At 35.2% G+C, this 21,807-nt stretch overlaps 1 protein-coding gene across 1 annotated transcript; it reads right to left on the reverse strand.

Moving 5' to 3' along the window:
* Positions 1-1,475: 1,475 nt before the first annotated feature.
* On the reverse strand, positions 1,476-21,807 carry LOC111518059 (odorant receptor 4). Its single transcript, XM_023174393.2, has 8 exons — positions 21,603-21,807; positions 19,350-19,475; positions 16,478-16,731; positions 16,202-16,392; positions 15,987-16,086; positions 15,842-15,931; positions 12,747-12,902; positions 1,476-1,665 (listed from the first exon to the last, which is right to left on the reverse strand). The coding sequence occupies exons 1-8, from the start codon at positions 21,796-21,798 to the stop codon at positions 1,615-1,617; spliced, it is 1,164 nt and encodes a 387-aa protein (XP_023030161.2). The 5' UTR covers positions 21,799-21,807; the 3' UTR covers positions 1,476-1,614.

A 21,807-nucleotide genomic window follows, 5' to 3' on the forward strand; every position in this document is an offset into this window, starting at 1 on the left:
CTTGAGATATGGCATTATTTTTTGGGCAGGATGGTGTCTTCAAAACCTTAGTCTATCGCAGTCGAGTGATGGGTATGGAGGTTCTTGACACATTCGCGATCTCAGGAGTCCTTCAGGAATCCTTTAATTAACATCTACGGCACTTTTACGGTATTGACGAAACACCGGTGTTGCCCTATGCTCCCCACCCCCAGGCTCACATAAGCTAATGAGCTTGATGTGGTATATATTCGTCGTGGAGTTTTCAGCTTCCGCTGAAGCGAATATCGCCGGAAAAGACGAAGAAAATTGGGCTAAATATCGATATTTTCTCTCCGAACTCCGCAGACTCTACCCAGATCACTCTGTCGAAACAGTTGTTCTGATTGTTGAAGTCTTTGATGGAATGATGCCCTCTCTACTCCCGAAAATCCGCCATCGTGCGGCAAGGTTGTCATTATTGGCTCATTGCGTCTGCTTAGGGCATATGATTGTCGGACCCAATGTTCACTTACCCCACGGTGTGGGAAGTGGTCATTGGTTTATAATGCTGGCGCGCCTTCACGACTGTGTATGAGTTTCGGGAATAGGGCCCGATCAGAGCAAACAATAATAACAATGATAATAATAATGATAATAATGCATGAAATCTGAGTCGATACCACAGATAATGTTCGGAGTACAAAAGGTTTACAAAAAAGTGATTACCGTATAATTCAAAGTTCATATGAAAGTAGTTGTTTTGAGAGGATTTTTCCTTCCAGTTTGTATTAGAAAGTAACTTCTATATCTACCTTGATTGCTTTCTTCCTTCCGTCGTGAGTGTCCCCCCTTTTTTCATATAAATGGAGAAGAAGAAAGCCAAAAAGCTTTTTTTCAACCTCCATCATAATGACGATTTACCTAATTAACATTTTCTACGACACTGCATTGAGAGGAGCATTAAACGATTTCCACAGTGTCCAGAGTATCTATAATGAGAAATCTGGAGATCGCTGCATTTTTTTTATAAACGACTGTATGTTCTGTACGGTCTTCGATCTTCTAGAATTAGTATAAAAAAGTACAGCATCACATAACACATCTAGGTAAAGGTTGGGTTAGGTCCAAAGTAAGTGGGTCTATTCGACCCTCCATCGCAACCCGCAAGGGTTTATTGTGGCTCACACTTATTCACACTCGACCAAATAAACACAGCTTCTTAACGAAGCCGATTATTTTGTATGGTGAGAGGGTTTTTAGGGCACATGGTAAGAGTACAGCTCTGCCGAACTCTTAAATCCTGATTCGGTCCATAGCGAGGCAGACTTTCAAACTCTAAAAAACAGTGACACTGAACACGGTTCTGATTTAAACTCCTATTTATTCTACTCCTAAACAGTTTTTCTGTTCTGAAGTGTACATTTTTAGGTTCGCTTCAGTTACACAGATTTTTGAAACTTTTCAGTATCTTTATATGCACCGATGGTAAATAATACAAAATAAAACTGTTCGCATTTTAATAATACATTAACCTAGCTAAAAGTACAGGATACATTTCTACATATCTTTTAAACATGGAAACAAACTTTTCTATTAGAAATGGTAATGGTAATAGTGAACAATAATTTCATCTTGATGATTTTCTACTTTGATTCACATCGTTTGTTTGAGTAACGTTATGTAGGAGTAAGAAGTTTTCAGGATCTGGAAAGAAAAACGTATACACTCTCGTGACTTCTGAAATAAGAAATTATTAATCGAACGATATGAAGAAATAACAATATAAAATTACCAACACTTTAATGTGCTTCTGCTGAAAAAATCGTCACTTGTTTAATTTGTAGTAAATGTTTCTTAATATGACTAATAACCAGTCCATGCAAAGCTTATTCTTAAATCATCTGAAAATGGAACTTTTAACAGGTGATGATCGACTGTATTGCCAAACATGCGCCAAACTAACTGCCTGTTATAAGAAAACAAGTATAGCTGAGGCATCAGTCAATCTAATAATAACACTGATGATCTTCAAGCATGACTCAACCTCTGACGAAAGCGCCAAACTCTTACGAAGAAGGTTCGAAATAGATGAACACTTCAATCTAGCAGACCACTATTATAATCTTCATGGATTCATTGTTCACTGGGACCGAGGACATTGGCAGATCAAGATCTTCAGATGATGTGGTGCTGCAGGTTTTTCCGGGTGTTTCTGCAGCTGTTGTTGTTTCATTATTTCATGATTTGTATTTTGTAAGTTTTATACGATCAACACCTTTGGAAAAAAAATTACAAATCCGAAACACTTTTACAGAGGTGTTTAAAGTGGTGTGATATAGAAATGAGTTAATAAGTAGGTATGAGTAGTACAAAAATTGACACACGGGGACAGTTTTACTCAAAGTACCTGGGACAATTGCATCTTCAAATATGATCTATAAAAATTCTATAATTCGTCGTTTGCATGTAATATACGAATTGTTATCTGTCTTATCACTGTGTTTCCACGGAATAGTTTTGAACAACCTCTTCAAAAGAGGTATAATAGTTACCACAAACCAGATTCTGCAGTCTGAAGTATTGGCTATTTGAGTATAAGGAAAACTTTGGGTTGGATCAAGAATCAATTTAGATACAAATTCTGTAAAATTCCCACCAGAAAAATATTGTCAAACAATTGTAAATCGCACAAAACCGACACATACATGGCTGACGCTCTTTTGCTTGTAGACAGTTCTGATATAAATGAGCTTAGATGTTTCAATCGTTATTTTCAGAAGGATAAAATAGTTTTTCTACACCCGTACTCTAACAATACACTTATATGACCATAATTCGTTTCATGATGATATCCATTATTTTACAGATTTTTCATAACGATACAGATTATCAACCAATAGAAACCCATAATTTTTCAATCAAGAATCCTGTTCCTTTGTTTGTCCTAGATTCTAACCTAAGTAACTAATTGCTTTATTTGTCAAAATCAGTTTTCATATTACCTACCTATATTATCAAAATGTCTGAAAACAGCGACATAGAAGGAATACCAGCGACTCCAATATTTTTAAAAGATCAGATTAATTACTGTTGTTATATTCAATATAAATATAATTAGAATCTTTAGAGTTTTCATATATCCATGATAATACCATTAAGTTTGTGTTTTTTTTTTTAAAATATGAGTTAATTACTGTAAATGTGTTCAATACAAATATAATATTTATAGTTTTTCATTATTTATCTGGTTTAGAAAAAATAGCGTATGCAACTCTCATGTAATGGTTATTAATACACTCGCATATACCATACAAAACTCGCCTTCGGCTCGTTTCGTATCCCGGTTAATGCTCGTGTCTTAATAACCATCATTACATGATCGTTGCATAATATACTATTTTTGTACACGGTACATTATAAATTTCGACATTTTATTGAAAAGAAGAAAGTAATACAAATAATGAAACAACAACAAAAGTTAAATGGCGGTCCGGGGCGACTTGATTGATTTCAGTGGTGCATTTGCTTTTTCAGCTACAGGAAAACCCTGCAGCACCACATCATCTGAAGATCTTGATCCGAATTGAAGGGGTTATATATTTTTTCTTTCCCAAATCTTGATCTGCTAGTGTCTTCTTTTTCATAAAATAAAATGTAGGGTGTCTTCAGAAGCTCCAATAAATTCAAGACATCGCCAGAACACTTAGTGGCACGACTATCGTCAAACTTAAACTAGTCCGTTCCGACTCTGACCAATGCGTAATAATTACCAGATTCAACGCCAGAACCACAGTGAATAATGATTGCATGAAGATTATAAAAGTGGTCTGCTAGATTGAAGTGTTCATCTAAATCGAACCTTCGTAAGAGTTTAATGCTTCCGTCAGAGGTTGAGTCATGTTTGAAGATCATCAGTGTTATTATTAGATTGACTGGGGTCACAGCTATACTTGTTGTATTATAAGTCATTCAGTTTGGAGCATATTTGGCAATGCAGTTGATCATCACCCGTCGAAAATTCTATTTTCAGATGATTTAACAATAAGTTATGCACAAATTGGTTATGAGTCATATTAGGAAACGCTAGGTGAAGTTCCAGAAACTCACATAGGAGAACTATCAAGAAAAATTTGTGAGAACTAAGTCTGGCTGTTTTTTATAATCCTTTCATCTCAGTACTCAATATTAGAGAAATAAACGATCACATGATATGTATGTTGGAATTTTTCATATTTATAAGGATTAATTGAGATAAGAACTGTTCAATAACACTGAAGAGCTGAGGTTATTATCGTGATCTATTTCACTTGTGGGTGGTGCTGTCTATTATTGAGACATTTTGCTTGATAGTGGCAAAAAAATAGTGTAAGAGTTATTTTTTCATTTGTGGCAACTGAACTGTTTCCCATGCACGTTTGCAGATGTTTTTTTATTGTTTCTACTGAAATTTCAATAGCGGTTAATAAAGTATTCTCTCATTTTGTGCTGTGCTGTATCTCTCATTAGTCTAAAGACGGTATGTGTTCGCTCTATTCGACTTGGAGTGGATCATGAAACTGGTTCACGATTTTGGCACATTTCATGGAACAATCTAGATATTTTTTACTGAATTCGCATCATATAGCACAGGGGTGTCCAACTTGCAATGCCTCAAGGGCCAAAACTAAAACCTTTGATGTTGTCGCGGGCCATATAATAATTTTGTAACAAGTAATAACAAAATAAAGTGAGGTATAAAAATAATTAAAACAAAAAAGAGTATTATTTCTTTTATTGCTCAACAAATACATTTTTTGATAAACGGAAAATTTATTGATAACACTTTTTAATAATGAAGACAAACATTGCAAAAGCAACGAAAAAGATGTATCAATTAGTGTGAGGACTGTGGTCGATCGGCTTCATCCACCAATGAGGAAATGTCCACCTCCAGTTCAGTTGTAGACAGTCTCATAAGATGAAGTAAGGAAAAATCGGTTAGGTTGCTTCTGTTTTTGTTTTTAATGTATTTCATGGAGGAAAAGGCACTTTCACATGTATATGTGCTTCCGAACATTGACGTCATTTTCAGTCCAAAATCTCGCAGGTTTGGGAATTTCTCCTTTGGCAGTAATTTGAAAAATTCAGGTCCCTTTTCTTGTTTGGTGATTAGGTACATGTCTGCTTGAAGATCACATAACTCAAGCTGTAAGTTGGGTGGTTGATCATCAATGGTTGCTCCAAGAGGGTTATTATAAAGTAGTACACTGCTTTTAAGACTTTCAATTTCTTCAAATCTTGTATTGAATTCATCAATAACTTGTTCAATTTGTGAAATGCAGGATGAAAACTCAATATTTTCCTCACCGTTGAATTCTTCTGCTATTTGCAGACAGCTAGGGAAGTGTGTCAGGTTGTTCTTTTCCAAAGCACGTTTAAACACGTTCAGCTTATTCCGGAATCCGTTTATCATTCCGATCAAATCTGAAACCGTCTGGTTTCTTCCTTGGAGACTCAAGTTTAACTTGTTAAGATGATTAGTCAGATCTGTTATAAATGCTAACTGTCTTAAGAATTCTGGATCCTTAAACTTCTCTTCCAGTTCAGTTGTGTCAGATGAAACGTATTTGTTGAGGAATGCAGGGATTTCCTTTCTTATGTCAAAAAATCGTTCCATGCACTTTCCTGCACTCAGCCACCTTACATGGTTGTACATTAGCAAGTCTCCATACTCAGCCTCTGTTTCCACTAAAAACTGCTTAAGTTGCCTGTGTAAAAGAGATCGATTTCCACCTCTAATCATATTTATAATCTTAATCACGGTTTGGAAAACTTGATCTTCCTTGACTGATTTTCCACATAAAGCTCCCTGATGTATAATACAATGAATTGTTGGGCAAGTGACACCATTCTCTCGAAGCAGACCCACTAATCCAATTTTTTTACCTGTCATTGATGGGGCCCCATCTGTTGCTATGGCTGAACATTTATCAAAGCCTCCAATTCTGTCAACTGTTTTCTTCACAGCCTCATAGATGTCTTTTCCTTTTGTTGTTCCATAAAGAGGACAAATATCAAATAACTCCTCTTTACTGGTAAAATCATCAAAAGTAGTGCGCACAAATATTAACAGCTGACTAATATCGGTTTGATCAGTGCTTTCATCCAAACAAAGTGAGAAATATGAACTTTTCTTAACCAGGCTAAGCATAGATTTTTCTACTTGCTCACCCATAGCAACAATCCTTCTTTGTATGGTTTGATGTGAAAGTGGCACTGATTCAAATTTCTCCGCCATTTTAGAATCACCGAAAGCTTTGGCCATTTCAACAGCACATTTTTTTATCAAATTGCCATCAGTGAAAGGTTTTTTTGCCTTTGCCAGCTCAAGCGACACGGCATAAGATGCATGCAAAGAATGCGTTTGAGAGTGTAATATTTTACTGAACATACCAGTTTGCTGTTTAAGCTTTTTCTTCAAATCTGCAACTAGGGCACGCCGACTTTCATTTGTGTACGTAGCATACTTATTTTCATGCACTGTTGTGTAATGTCTTCTCACATTATATTCTTTAGGCACTGAAACTACATTCATGCACACTAAGCACTGCAACTTTCCATTATTGTTAGCAATCAAGTAATCACTCTCCCAACTTTCTTTGTAAATTCTGTTCTCACTATCAATTTTCCGTTTTATTGGTTTTACACTCATTATTGTATAAGAGGAATCTAAACAAAGAATTAATCAAGCACTGTTCACTAGCAACGTAATAGATTAGCCGACTAGAATACGTGTCAGTCGCACGATGGTGCCTGGCGACGGATGGTAAGCAGTGGGAGGTGGGAGGTGTAGCCTGCGTGAACTGTGATGCGCAGTAATCAGTGCAGTTCTCATAGTGGTGGAGGACGATTGTGTTCGTTACACGTCCGCAAAGCGGCACGCGGTACAGTACTTGTGATGTAAAAACACTGCTAAACCATGAAATATAAATTAAAAAATCTTTTTTCACAGTGGCAGCATTTAAAGAAAATATATGCTTTTCGAAAATCTTACGTGGGCCACAACAAATAGCCTCGCGGGCCGGATGCGGCCCGCGGGCCGCCAGTTGGACAACCCTGATATAGCAGATGGAAGTATCTGTATCTGTAGAGTGGGGAGGGTGAGTGTAAGCCCACAGCACTTAGGCCACATGTGAACCATTGTACATCCTCCCGAAGAGTCAGAGTTCCTTAATTGACGGTGGCCAGTTAGAAATCCTACTGTTAAACGTAGATTTTTCCTGGTCATCGCCAGATTTTTCTTCGGCGCCAGCTTCCCAGGGTCGTCCAGGGTGACCCTGGCAAGATTACATCCTTTGATTCCATCCCATCTCTGTAGGGATTGAACATGGGTGTAACATTTGGCTAGTTCCGCAATTGTAGAAGTCATCAGGCTGTAGAGGCCACTCACTGGGTCCTAAAATTCTCAGTCCAGCCGCTTCCTTGGTTGAAGAGTAGGCAATGCGATTACTTTTACTCCTGTCGTACCCTTCAACCCACGTCAGGATGATGTTATTATCCACCTAGGCTTTGGCTAAATCTTGGTGGCACTCTAGTACTAGCCCTGAGGTAACACGCTGTCTGTTCAACGCTAATAGGGCTTGTCTGCTATCAGTGCAGATTGTTATGTTTTGGCAGAAATTCCTTTCCTGGTTGTTTCTTTTGTGGCGATTGAGATATCAGCCAGTTCTGTTTGGACCACGCTGGTATTTTTCCCATTCCTCACTTAATCCTTAGGCTTAGTGATCTGGAGTACACTCCACATGCTGAGCCTTCCAGATGGGGGTATTTTCAAAAAACAATTTCAAATGATAATTTTCATCAAATGACAAAAGATATGGTTATGGTGGTTAGACCAGTTTCAACAATAAACAGCGTCTTCATTAAAGTAGTTGTAATAACAATGGGCAATTCCATTTCATTTTTGTATTACGTTTATGTTTATCTCTTTTTGTCAGTAATTAATATATTAAACTTGATAGTTCGTTCTGAAACTTCAGGAGATCATTATCATAATGAAGGGGTCCAATTTGATATTACGTTTTAATAACTTTCTGAGCTTCTGTGATATGTATCAAATTATAGAGTTAAAAATTATAATGACAAACTTCTCGATTTGATAATTGCTAGTAACGAAAACAATTGCAAAGTAGTTACTGATGACGACCCACTAGTTCCGATTGATCGCCATCATCCAGGACTTATAATACAAACTTCACCAGGGCCAACACGAAAAAAATGTTCTTCTTCCATTAACCGGTATAACTTCAGAAATACCAATACTGAAAAACTTTGCAGATTACTCGGAGGAGTTGATTGGAATCAACACTTCAGCAACCTGAATGGCGTCGATCAAACATGCGAACGGTGAAGTCATACAAAATATAATAAAAAAGTGTGTACCCATGAAAAAATGCTGCTTCCGTAAGTACCCTAACTGGTATTCAAAAGATCTGATTCGTAAGCTGATAGTAAAAAATCACTATATACCTGAAAATGTATAGGCATCGTTAACTACTTTTTTATCGTGAAAAGTTCAGAGAGATGAGGCATTCAGTTAAACGCGATATAGATATTTCATATAAACGTTTCATTGCGAACTCCAAACAAAATCTGAAAAAAATTTCCTCCAGTTTTTGGAGCTATGTGAACTCGAAGAATGATAAATCTCGAATTCCAGGACATATGTATTTTAATGATCAAATATTGTCATCACCTAACGCTATAGTCAATGCATTTGCAACGAACTTTGAAAGCGTGTATATTTCTGATAATAATCTAAAAAATTCAAACTGGAGTAATGGTGAATGTCTCAACATCAGTGATTACTTACATCTTAGTGAAATGTCGGAAAATGACATCATCTCGGCTCCCAATAAGTTGAAAAATAAATTGACAATTGGACCAGATGGCATTCCAGTCAAACTTGTTAAGAATCATATTGCTCTTTTCGCGAAGCCTCTGTATCACTTACAAGCTCATGCTGAAAAATTGTTACTTTCCGAATATATGAAAGCTATCGAGGGTATGCCCTATTTTTAAAACCGGCAAGAATTCGGAAATAGTAAATTATAGACCGATTACTATAATATCAGTGTACTCGAAATTAGTTGAAATAATTTTATCGGACCTCATTTATAAGCACGTGAAAAACACAATTTCCGAATTTCAACATGGTTTTGTGAAGTGTCGTGGCACTGCATCAAATCATTTTATTTTTACACAATATGTTTCTGACAAACTGGACCAACGTAAACAAGTTGATGTGGTGTATACGGACTTCAGCAAAGCATTTTATTGGCTTTCACATCATCAGTTGCTCATGAAATTATCAAGCTTTGGCATTTCGAGGAGCCATCAATATCTGCTGAAATCATATCTTAGTGATAGAAAATTATCCGTGGAATACTAAGGAATTGAATCGTTTATATTTAATGCAACTTCCGGGGTTCCTCAAGGTTCAAACTTGGGTCCACTATTATTACTTCTGTTTGTTAATGACATTTCTGATAATATCAACTTTGAAAAACTACTTCTTGCTGATGATATGAAGATTTTCAGGGAGATTGAAGACTACTCTGATTGTATATCATTACAAAACGATATTACTGAGTTACATGATTGGTGTCAGAAAAATGAACTATCATTAAACATAGGCAAATGTAAAATTATGACTTTTGCAAGAAAATCCTCAGTACACATATATAAATACAAATTGGATAATATAACATTGGCAAGAATTGCCGAATCTTTGATGAAAAACTAACGTTCTTGTCACATATCGAAGAAATAACATCCCGTGCAATGAAAATGCTAGGATTTGTTATGCGTAATAGCAAAGAATTCTCATCATTAGAGGCAATTAGCTCTATATATTATTCATTGGTCAGAAGCAAACTGGAATATTGTAGCTCAATATGAAATCCTTGTCAGGGGAAATATATATATATATATATATATATATATATATATATATATATATATATATATATATATATATATATATATATTGTATTGAAACTGTACAGAGAAAGTTTCTGAAATTTCTTTATTTAAAAAAACATGGTTCATACCCCATAAGAGAGTATAGCTATGATTTACTCACGGAAGAGTTCAACTATAAATCACTTAAAAAACGCCGCGAAATTAACGACTTGATTTTTATATACAAAACCATACATAATCAAATCGACTCTTCTACTTTACTTTCATCATTGAATTTTTACATTCCTCGTATAACTTCCAGGTCACATATAACTTTTTACATCGACGTACTTAACTGTCCTTTGACATCTATGTGTAGAAGCTACAATAGTCTACAAAACATAGATATATTCTTCTTACCATTATCTCAGTTCAGGAAAGCAATATACAGTACGATGCAAATGTATGGAATAAATTCGATATTCACAAAAGGAGCGTCTTTCGGAAGAAATCCAAAAACAGGTCAACTTTAATTTTTGACGGCCCATCTCATGATATTCATATGAAAGACGTTTCGTCACCGGTGTTGGCGTGATGACGTAATCGACAATTTTTTTAAATGCAAACAGGGGTCATGTGGCACCTCATTCAAAAGGTCTACTAGTCGTCTATTCAACGGTATAATGGTTTCAATATGTATTAATACAGGGTCAACCGAAATTATGTATTCAGAAGACTGGAATTACAAATAATAGTAATTCGTTGAACCAAATAATGCTATGCACCGCCACTGAGAATAAAGTATCGTACTGTCTTCTATTGTTTTTGTTGATTAGTAAAAAGAAATGGTGATAAAAGTCCTACACTCTACTTGAGATTAGTCAATGTCATTGAAGTGAAGTATCATTGAAGCGGTTGACATTATTTCTAGAAAAATATTTAAATCACTTATAATCTGGCAATGAAAGTAACAGAAACCCAAAGAATCGAAATTTTAATTATGATTGGCTGTGGAGATAAAGTAAGGACTCAGGCAGAAGTTCGTGATTTATTCAATGCGAAATACCCCAACCGAGAACCCGTTTCTCAATCAACAATAAGTAAAATTGAGAAAAAGTTTCGAGAAACGGGCCATGTTAAAGATCTCCCTAAAAGTGGTAGAAAATCAATTTCAGAAGTCCAAAAACTTGATGTGGTACTTGCGTTCCAAGAAAACTCCCATACCAGCACGAGGCAAGTCGCACTGGATAATAATTTACACCAATCGACTGTTGTTAGAGTGTTGAAAAAAGAAAAGTGGCCTCCGTATAAAGTTCAGCTGGTCCAAGAACTGTTAGAAGATGACTTTGACAGAAGAGTCGAATTTTGCGAAATCATGTTGGAGCGCTCGCACAGAGATCGGAGTTTCATACAAAATATAATATTTTCAGATGAAGCTACTTTTATGCTCAACGGTCACGTAAACTGTCAGACTTATCGATACTGGGCAAGAGAAAATCCACATTGGATGGAGGAGCATAGCACACAATATCCACAAAAAGTGAATGTTTGGGTCGGAATTTTGAACAACCAGATAATAGGACCATACTTTTTTGAGGAAAGCGTAACTGGTGCTCGGTATCTACACTTTCTTCAAGATTATTTGATGCCACAACTGAATCAGCTATTTCCAAATAGAAATGATACCTGGATACTGTTTTCCGAGGAAAGTGGATAGGAAGAAGAGGGCCGATCGAATGGCCACAAAGGTCTCCGGATTTGACCCCGTTAGACTTTTTTTATGGGGATACTTGAAGAGTAAAGTTTACCAAAATCGACCAAATGATTTAGAAGAGTTGAAGGAACGCATCAGAGCGGAGATTGCACAAATAACCCCCGAAGTTCTCGGAAACGTTAGAAATGAATTCAGTGCCCGGCTTTCACATTGCATCATAGCTGAAGGTCATCAATTTGAACATTTATTATAATTTTATTGTACTTCAATAAATAACATGTTTTGGTTCATCTTGTATAAATGAATATTGGCATGGTTATACCGTTGAATAGATGATTAGTAGACCTTTTGAATGAGGTGCCACATGACCCCTGTTTGCATTTGAAAAAATTGTCGATTACGTCATCACGCCAACACCGGTGACGAAACGTCTTTCATATGAATATCATGAGATGGGCCGTCAAAAATTAAAGTTTACCTGTTTTTGGATTTCTTCCGATAGACGCTCATTTTGTAAATATCGAATTTAGTCCATACATTTGCATCGTACTGTATAATGCACTACAGAACTGATGTGTTACATGGTATGTGTAATGCTAATATAGATTACGTTTTATGTTTAATTTTTGTTTTTCAGGAATAATATAAGCTTTTCATTTTGTATTATATACTCCTGTAATTGGGTCTCATGACCTGTTGGATGTATTTTCTAAATAAATAAATGAATAAATAAATAAACAACTAAATGAGTAAATAAATAAATAATGATCTCTTGAGGGCACTAACTTGGTTAGCAAAACGTGCGTTGAGAGATCGTAATTTTGTTCTGGTGTTGGAAAATGTTTTTAATAGTATATCAAAATTTAAAATGGATCTTTCTCGAGAATTTCTGACGTGTTAGGAATCACACTTTAAAAGGTAAGACCTCGTTAGACCTCGCACAAGTTTCTCAACTTCTGAGAGTTGTCGTTCGTATGGGGGCGACATCTGATTAACGGAAAAATAGATTTTAAACAAATTTAAACAGATTAATGAATCTATACGTTACTTTATAAGCCAACTGTATGCTTCCTTTGTCACAGAAAAGTGAATGATAAAAAAATTGTGTCATATTTTGGGCATCACTCACCGCTACAATCGTTGAATATGTCATGGGGCCAAAAGGGCCAGCCCTCAGATACATCGGTTTCTGACATCGCATCATAACCACTCTCAAATCTTTCTGGAGGTCATTTTCCAGGTTGTACCATTCCACTGTGTAGATAGCATTGCCAACAGACATGCTCTGAAAATAATCCATTTTATAATTGTCGTCTAATACATTTCTATACACCGAGAAAAGCATTTCAAGTGAGCACGTGCACTTGAAACATTTTTCAACTTACCACCTCTGAAACATCAAAAATTTAAATAATGTAGTATTTAGGAGGAATCTGATAAGATAATAATAATAATATAAGAGCATTTATTAATATAGGAATCCAAATATACATAATACTGTTACAACAATCACATTTTGAAAATACAAGCAAAAGTATGACAAGAATAATAAAAATAAATAAAATTAGAGGATGGAGTGTACAACTCCCGATAGACCAATGAACTGAAAAGCTGATATAAAAGTGGAAGATATGTTGAACTCAAACATATTTTTCTTTCAGATATTTAGTTAGACGGTTTTTAAAAATTAAAATGGAGTCACTACATTTAATATCATTGGGAAGTTTATTGTAGTCCAAGACACCCTTGTGGAAAAGAGAATTCAGTGTCATGGTATATTTTGTTCGGGTAACATATAAGTTCTTATTCCCTCGTGTAGGGTAATCATGAATTTCATTTTGATAAGTAATGAACTAGTTGAAATAGGTAGGAATTTTTCCAGTAATAATTTTGAAAATAAATATCATGGAAAAATATGAAAGCCTGTCTTTTACAGATAGCCAATCGAGAACCTGAAGCATGGCCATTATAGGGGTGTATACATTTTAGGAGTATACGCATACATCTATTTTGTAGTTTTTGCATAGAGGATATAGAGTTTGCATCAAAAAGGTTGAGAAGTGTTGGACAGTAATCAAAATGAGGTCGAATTATCGTATTATAGACTGTTAGTAATGTTTCAAATGTCAACGTGTTACTAATCAGTCACAGCATGGGTATTCAAGAAAAATCCATAGAAACTGATGTTAAGGACTTCATAAAAAACAATTTGCATAGAATTTAATGGATAATTATGAAGTGGATGTATTGGAAATGACAATGAACCATTCTGGCAGAGAGCGACCGCTTCGAAGAATATTCGTGATGCTTCCAATGGTGTAGGAATTATGGAACAGTCGCGGAGCATAAATAGGCGGAATAAATCAATGGAACAAAGAACCCAGAGCCATGACAATATTTCAATATACAGTGTGTGAAACCCAAATGGAATAAATTCATTTTTCCGGTTATGGTACATATTTTAACAAAATCCCGAATCACGTTAAATTTGAACTATAATTTGACATACATTAACGGAAAAATGCAACCCCTACCTTCAACTCCCGTCGAATGACAGGCACAACCCCCAATTCTTTTAATGGAAAGTATAATCTTGTGATATATCGTTTGAGAGGTCTCTTCATTCTCTATTCAAAATTGTTATTGCTCTCAAGTTTATCGCAATAATTGAGATAAAATAAATTAAAATCATGTGGTTACCGAAATTCGATAAAATACACTCAAAACTTATTGCAATATACTCAAAACTTATTTCATATTGAGGTAGTGATTATGAGAAAGTAAGCAAAAATAATAGCAATGTTCTTTTTAGATGGTATCCTTTAAAAAATTGTAAATAATTTCCGTGGCAACGTTAGTTCAAAACGCCTTGTCAACTTGTTTTGTATGTTACATTATTCGTTAACTTCAAGTCTGACAAATGGTTAGATTAACGGAAATACATAAAATAACAGTATTACCTACAAATGATTAGTTACGGAGATAAAACCCGAACACAACAGGAAGTAGCTCGCATATTGCATGAGAAATTTCCTAATTTACCGCCCCTATCTCAAGGAACAAAAAGCAAAATAGAGAAGCAGTTTCGCGAGCTTGGTCATGTGGGGCAGATAAAAAAGCAGTTGCCAATGCAATGAGTAATGAACTCAAATTAGATGTGTTGCTTGATTTTTTTAGGAAAAACCACATACATCGAGGAGTCAGGCATCCACTACATTCAATGTTAGCCATACATCGATAGTAAACATATTAAAAAAAAATGAAATGCAGCCCTATAAAATGATACCTACTCAGGAGCTCATGGAAGACGATTTCGATAGAAGCAAATGATAGACATGTTGGATAATATTATCATCCAATAAGAAAATGTTATGTTTTCTGATGAGTGTACTTTGTCTCTTAACGGTCATGCTAATCGCCAAAACTGCCGCTACTGGTCAACGGAAAATTATTTGGCACTACCTCAAAATGATGTCATTCCAAATGTATATCCTGATCCCGGAAACCCAGTGAATATGATCTGGTTTCAGCAGGATGGAGCATCACCACATCACCGAGTTGTCAGGCAATACCTCGATACAACATTTCCCAATCGGTGGTAGGGGAGGCGAGGATCGATTGAATGGCCAGCACGATCACCTGATCTTTCATCATTAGATCTCTTTTTTATGTGTACAAAACTAAACTTTCAGATTTGAATGACTCAAAAGAACGAGTAACGCTTGCGATTAGGTTGGTCATGCCTGATATGTTAAATACTGTTAGAATACAGTTTTATTTGAGATTAGGATGTTGTCAAGACGTCCGCGGTGAACATTTCGAACATCTGCTCCGTTAACATACATAGTTATTTTTCGTATTCTACATTTCATTTCGTTTTGCATTACATTTTAGTTTTTGAGAGTATTTTATTGAATTTCAGTAATCACAATATTTCAATTTATTTTATCCTAATTGTTGAAATAAATTCGAAAGCGATAAATAGGGAATGAAGAGACGTTTCAAACGATATATCACAAACCTATACTTCCCATTTAAAAAATTGGGGGTTGTACCTGTCATTCGAAGAGGGTTGAAGATAGGGGTGACATTTTTACGTTGAAGAATGTCATATTATGATTTACATTTGAATTGTTTCGGGATTTTTTAAAATGTGTACGATAATCGAAATAATGAATGTATTCCCTTTGGCTTGTTGAAAATATGTTGTTGAAAATATGTTACCGCTTCTAAAAGCCGTTGTCCACCCCGGCAAACAATAAAAGTGGAGAACATCCATCCAAAGAAGAGAGATGTTGAATCCAGGGGAATTTCCTGAAATCAAAAATTCATAAATTACAAGAGATGATAGTTCGAGTATGAAACTTACCGTAAGGAATCTGTAACCAGCCACCCCCAAAACTGGACCTGTTAAACTAATGTGGACCATCATGCAAGGTCCAAAACAGCTATTCATCAGATTCCCCATTCTGGAACAGAAACGTAACTCAAAAATGGTAATATATAAATATACAGTCATAAACTTATAACACAATTACCTACTACACAATATCATAATTTTCTCAGTTGGTTGATTGAACTTACTGGATTACAGTTTTGTGATACTGAACCGCCAAGTAAAACTTTTCTCTCCTGATTGAAGGATCCTCTTCAGCTAAGGCTTCTACAAAAGTGTCTCCCACATGTTCGAAACGAATAATGAGATGCTCCACAGTTTCCATCATTGTATAAGAGAGAACTCCCGCTGTATGATATACAACGAATGAAGAGTATACCTGAATATGAATCAATGGTTACTTCTACCCTGCGGTGATCTTACCGACTGCGCCATGCATCAAGTGTCTAATAAAATATTCCTACCTGATAACCGTATACGATCGTTTTTAGAGGAAAATAATCGAATTCGAATGGGAGCCATGTTGAACCAACTAGCCCACACACTTCATTTGTGTTTTTCATAATATTTTCTGCTTTGCACTCATCAACCGTTAGAAGGGTAGAAGTTGTCATTCCTGTTACTATGCACATATGCCAGGCAAAGTACCATTTGGAGAATTTGTTCAAGAGCTTGTTTTTTCTTTCAAAGTTGTTTGGTGTTCCATAAGTAGTGAAATCTGCAAAATAAGGATGATAATTCCAATCAGATACTGTATTTTCCAAAGCAGAAAATCTGTTGACTTTTCATACTTCAGATTTGTTGAAAGAATTTGAATATTACATAAAAAATTAATGATCTTGTAATTCACTTTGTTCAATGAATAAGTCATTTAAAAAACCTAATACAAGTCAGCTACCAAAGGTTACTGCCACAATGCCGTTTGCAAACAATATAGAAACTTAAAAATTTCTATCTCTTTTTTATCCATCTGATGAAATTGGAATTTGTGTTTCAAAAGTCCTTTAGCTCTTCTGTTGACCAAATTGACTGACCTGCTCACTGGTCATTGCTTGTTCGTAAAACAAAAACAACATCGTAATCATGCCTGAGCTACAATATTCACCAGATTTGGCCCCCTGTGACTTTTTTCTGTACCCAAGATTGAAGATATCCATGAAAGGACGCTTATACTGACATAAGTGTATTATATCAGAGGTGGAATACTTTGAGGAGAACATAATAGAAATTGATGAATAAGTAAATATTTTTGCGTATATCATTTGCTCCAGTAACTGGTAAGGAAACACATTATTGTTTTCTCCTCACTCATAATCCAAAATTAATTTTGTATTCTCCAGATCCTTGTTTGAAAACAAGTTTCCAAGTGTTTGTAAACACTTCGATTGAAATAATTTTTCATTAGAACGGAGTCTATATTGATATGACAAGATTTTGCTTCTTGCTTCATACCAGATAGAGATAGAGAGTGAACTTTGCTTGACTTACTATGAAACCAATTGGTGCTTTAATTTATATTCGAAGGTGTGAACGAACATTTTGTTTTTTTTGTTCTCGGGGTTGTTCGTGGTTTCCAACACCACATTACAGTTGAGCAGTTCTGAATGATACTTTCTGCTATTTTTACCTTTTGAATTGCTGGTTCATCTATACTAAACTATACTAATAATATAAATGTGAAAGTTTGTGAGGATGGATATATGTATGTATCTTTGACTGAACGGATTTAGGTGAACCTTCACATAAATACAGCTTATACATCAGAATAACATACAGGCTACAATTCACAAAGGTTTTGTGTAATTTTGGTCATAATATAACGATAAGTATTAAGTAAGTCAGAAAAATTCTTCTAGTGGTAGCCACTATATGCAAAATACTGAGCCATAAATTTAATTAAATTGGATACTTTTTTTACAATGCACGTTCAAGAATATCTGTCAAATTCTTATGAAAATTGATACAATTGTCGTTTCAAGTATTTAATATCGATAAACTTTGTCTTTTACACTAAGTAATTTGGATGATTCGTTCAAAAGTTATCACGATAAGATTAACTTTACGCAACGCAGTAAGACATTACGCGTCGCGTCTACTGAAAGATGACGGAGGAAGATGCGCGAGGGTAGAGGGGGGTCTAAGCAATAAAGCGCCATTGCCGAGAAAGTAACCCGAACGCGGGCAGATGCGTGAGGGCAGATATCGTTGACGGTTGTGTTAGTTTTGCGAATTTATTTATAGGTAACATAGTTCGATTCTCGAAGCTATTCAATACTTAGTGCAGTTGGCATATTTTTTAGTTACTGTATTTTTGAAATAAAAATATGAATTACTAGCTGTTGCCTCTTATATCAACTTACAGCCGAAGCTACTGAACCTAAAATCTGGAAATATGCAGGTAGGTTCTTTGTATAGCGCAAATAAGCATCATGGAAGGGAATCAGGGATTTCCACCCCAAGCGGAAAATAGGGGTTCAAAAATTGTATTCAATTTCGTCAGTTTTTGAGTTGGAAACCTGAAGTTATGGGTTAATAAAAAAATAAAGTAACTATTTGTTTAAAATGGTCTGTTACGAAAGTGTGACAAACCGAATTCTACGTGAGCAAAGCCGCTGGTAACAACTAGTATTCAATATGGCGATTCAGAAATAGGAATGACCATTGGTCTTAAGGACGTCAATGTTTATTTTATAACATATCACGAACTTTCTATTAGTTGCAACGAAATATTTTTTCTCGTGATGAATTGAAGTTGTCATGACTTGCGCTGTTTCAAGTCAAAAATTCATATGAGTTCCGTTTTGTTCATAATGAACACTAGTTATTTGGGAAAGAAAGTTTTTGGCTTTCTACTACTCCATCTGATACGAAAAAATGGATGAGAGAATCTTCCAAAGAAAGGAAGGAAGTAATCAATTCCTTTCTTTGGAAGATTCTCTCATCCATTTTTTTGTATCAGATGGAGTAGTAGAAAGCCAAAAACTTTCTTTCCCAAAAATTAATCACTCCTAAAAATATAACCCTTTCAAATCGAACACTAGTTACTTGTGATGCACTGTTTGGAACCTTTGGTGTGGTAATGAATATTACTGGAGTTTTTTCCCAACACCAAAGCGTTATTTTAACACTTCGACGCGTGTTTCGATCACCAAGTGATCATCTTCAAGAGGACGGTTCAAGAGGAAGGTTTAATCTTCCTCTTGAAGATGATCACTTGGTGATCGGTGTTGATCGTGTCGAGGTGTTGAAATAACGGTTTAGTGTTGGGAAAAAGGTCCAGTGATATTCATGAATACTATTTTGTTGAAAATGAATAAGTCGGTACAAGAAACATACCTGAAAACTGTTTATATAGTATGATAATATCTTTGATATTTCCCAAGAATCGAAATACGAAGTAAAGTGCTCCATGGTATGAAATAATAGTTCCAATGTCTCGATCTACGTTTATATAAGTACCACCTGAAAAAATAATAGAGCTATTTCGTTCAACTCAAAGAAAAAACTGTGAATATCATAGCTGATCAAGTGATAGTTCAAATTCATAAGTTGATAACTTGGAAATGAAAAAAATGGTAAGTGTACATTTTTTCAATAAGAAACAAACAAAAAATGACTCCTGCTTACTATTTTTCAATGTGATGTAATCTTAAAAAATCATTTTGAAACTTTCAATAATTTTAAAATACAATTCATGAAATTATAAAACAACAATAAAAATTAATTGGCGCTCCGAGGCGACTTCATTAATTCCATTGGCGCACTTGCTTTTTCAGCTGCAGGAAAACCCGGAAAAACCTGCAGAACCACATCATCTCAAGATCTTGATCTGCCAATATCCTCTCTCTCATACAGTGTTCATCAATTTCGAACCTTCGTAAGAGTTTGGTGCTTCCGTCAGAGGTTGAGTCATATTTGAAGATCATCATCAGTGTTATTATTATATTGATTGGTGCCCCAGCTATGCTTGTTTTCTTATAACAGTCAGTTAGTTTGGCGCATGTTTGGCAGTACAGTCGATCATCACCTGTTGAAAGTTCCATTTTCAGATGATTTAATAATAAGCTTTGCACGGACTGGTTATTAGTCATATTAAGAAACGCTAGTTGAAGTTCCAGAAATTCACATACGTTTTTGCTACCTCTTGGACATTTACTACAAAGTAAACAAGAGACGAGATAGACTGTATGGAATAATTCAATCCAGAGTGGTCAGGAGTATTGATTCTGCTATTGTTTTGCTCACGAAGAGTATTCAACGAGAACCCTAAGAATTCGGAACAATTCTCCTTTTGTCCTAACGAGTATCTGGTAGATTTCAAAGACTCCAGGAAATCGGTTGGAGGGAAATATGTCACATTCTTACGAAACTGCAGCTGCATGAACTAGAGTTTGAGTTTGGTGAATAGGTAGGAAATATTCTCGTTCTCGTTCATCATTAAAACCTCGTTTTTGAAATTCTTGTAAAATGCTATTCATGTAGTAAGTGTTTCGTAATTTGAAGGAAGATGACTCAATAATTTATCCGCAAGGGGGATTTTTTCTATGCCATCATTATAAGTAGAGAAAATCCACGAATAAACGGTTTATGGTGCATGTAAATTTTTAGAAGGCGAATCTATTTCGATTCAAAATATTTATATATTTTGAAAAAATGATATCTACATCTATATTTGGATCCAAGCCTTGGCCCAGGTCTACCCAACTTGAATAAACGATAGCGTCCGCTATAGGACACTGTCATATTTTGGTGAACCTACCAATAATATCGCTCGTTTTTTAAAAAAGGAATGCTTGGATGTGGCTTACAGAACAAATAATAATTCAAGCACTTTTATCAAAAACAATGAAGACAAAAGTTCAATGTCGGATAGATCAAGACTCAAGACTATATAAATTGATTTGTGGCTCTTGCTCAAAATTTTACATTGGCCAACGTGGAAAACTTTTTCCAATGTAATGAAGAGCATAGAAGTAGTTTCGTAGTTTCTTGAATGGAAAGACCAATTCCACATTTGCAAACTAACTTTTAGCAGAGTTCAATCACGACTATGACGTATTACATTTAGAAGAGAAAAGTTTGGAACTCAGTCTTTCAGAATGTTTAGAAATGAATAGATCTGAGAATTTGGGTCATTTACTGAGTGACCAAATAGATCTAAATAATTCTCCGTTACTGAATGTTTTTGTCAAATATAGAAACTGGTAATTCACTGATACATAAGCTCAGGTTTTTTCATGCATTACATGTTCATTTTAACTTTCTTTTTTTGAACCTCCTCTTCTTTTCTTAGACGTTAATTGATTCATTCTCATTTATTCACGCAAGAAAAAGCTATTGTATATTGTATAGGAAAATACGTGTTGAATACAAGGGAATTTTTTCTAATATTTCAATAGAAATTTCAAATATGGTCTTTTCTTATAATGAGGAAAATTATTTTGGATCCTCACTGTTTTGAATATTATATTGCTTCCAACAAATACTGAAGATTTTGTAGAATCAATCTAAAGTAATTGGACTATCAGATTAGTTGAAAGCAAATAACTTTGAAATAAAGGAACTTATAGAAAATAATTAAATACTCACTTCGTATGTTCACTACCAGATGAATTGCTGCTCCTAGTGACAAATATATTGTAGTCATACTGAGCAGAATGAACTTGATATAAACATTTTTCTTGGGATCATTGATTTCACTTTCTCGTGGGAACAGAAACGGTATCCGAAGAAAATACATTGAGTTTTTGAGCACAACTATTTTCTTGATGTTGTCGATATTCATAATCCTTCA

The sequence above is a fragment of the Leptinotarsa decemlineata genome, unplaced genomic scaffold, assembly GCF_025532065.1.
Source record: "Leptinotarsa decemlineata unplaced genomic scaffold, Ldec_3_MD MMD2_tig00001064_RagTag_RagTag, whole genome shotgun sequence".
Taxonomy (NCBI): domain Eukaryota; kingdom Metazoa; phylum Arthropoda; class Insecta; order Coleoptera; family Chrysomelidae; genus Leptinotarsa; species Leptinotarsa decemlineata.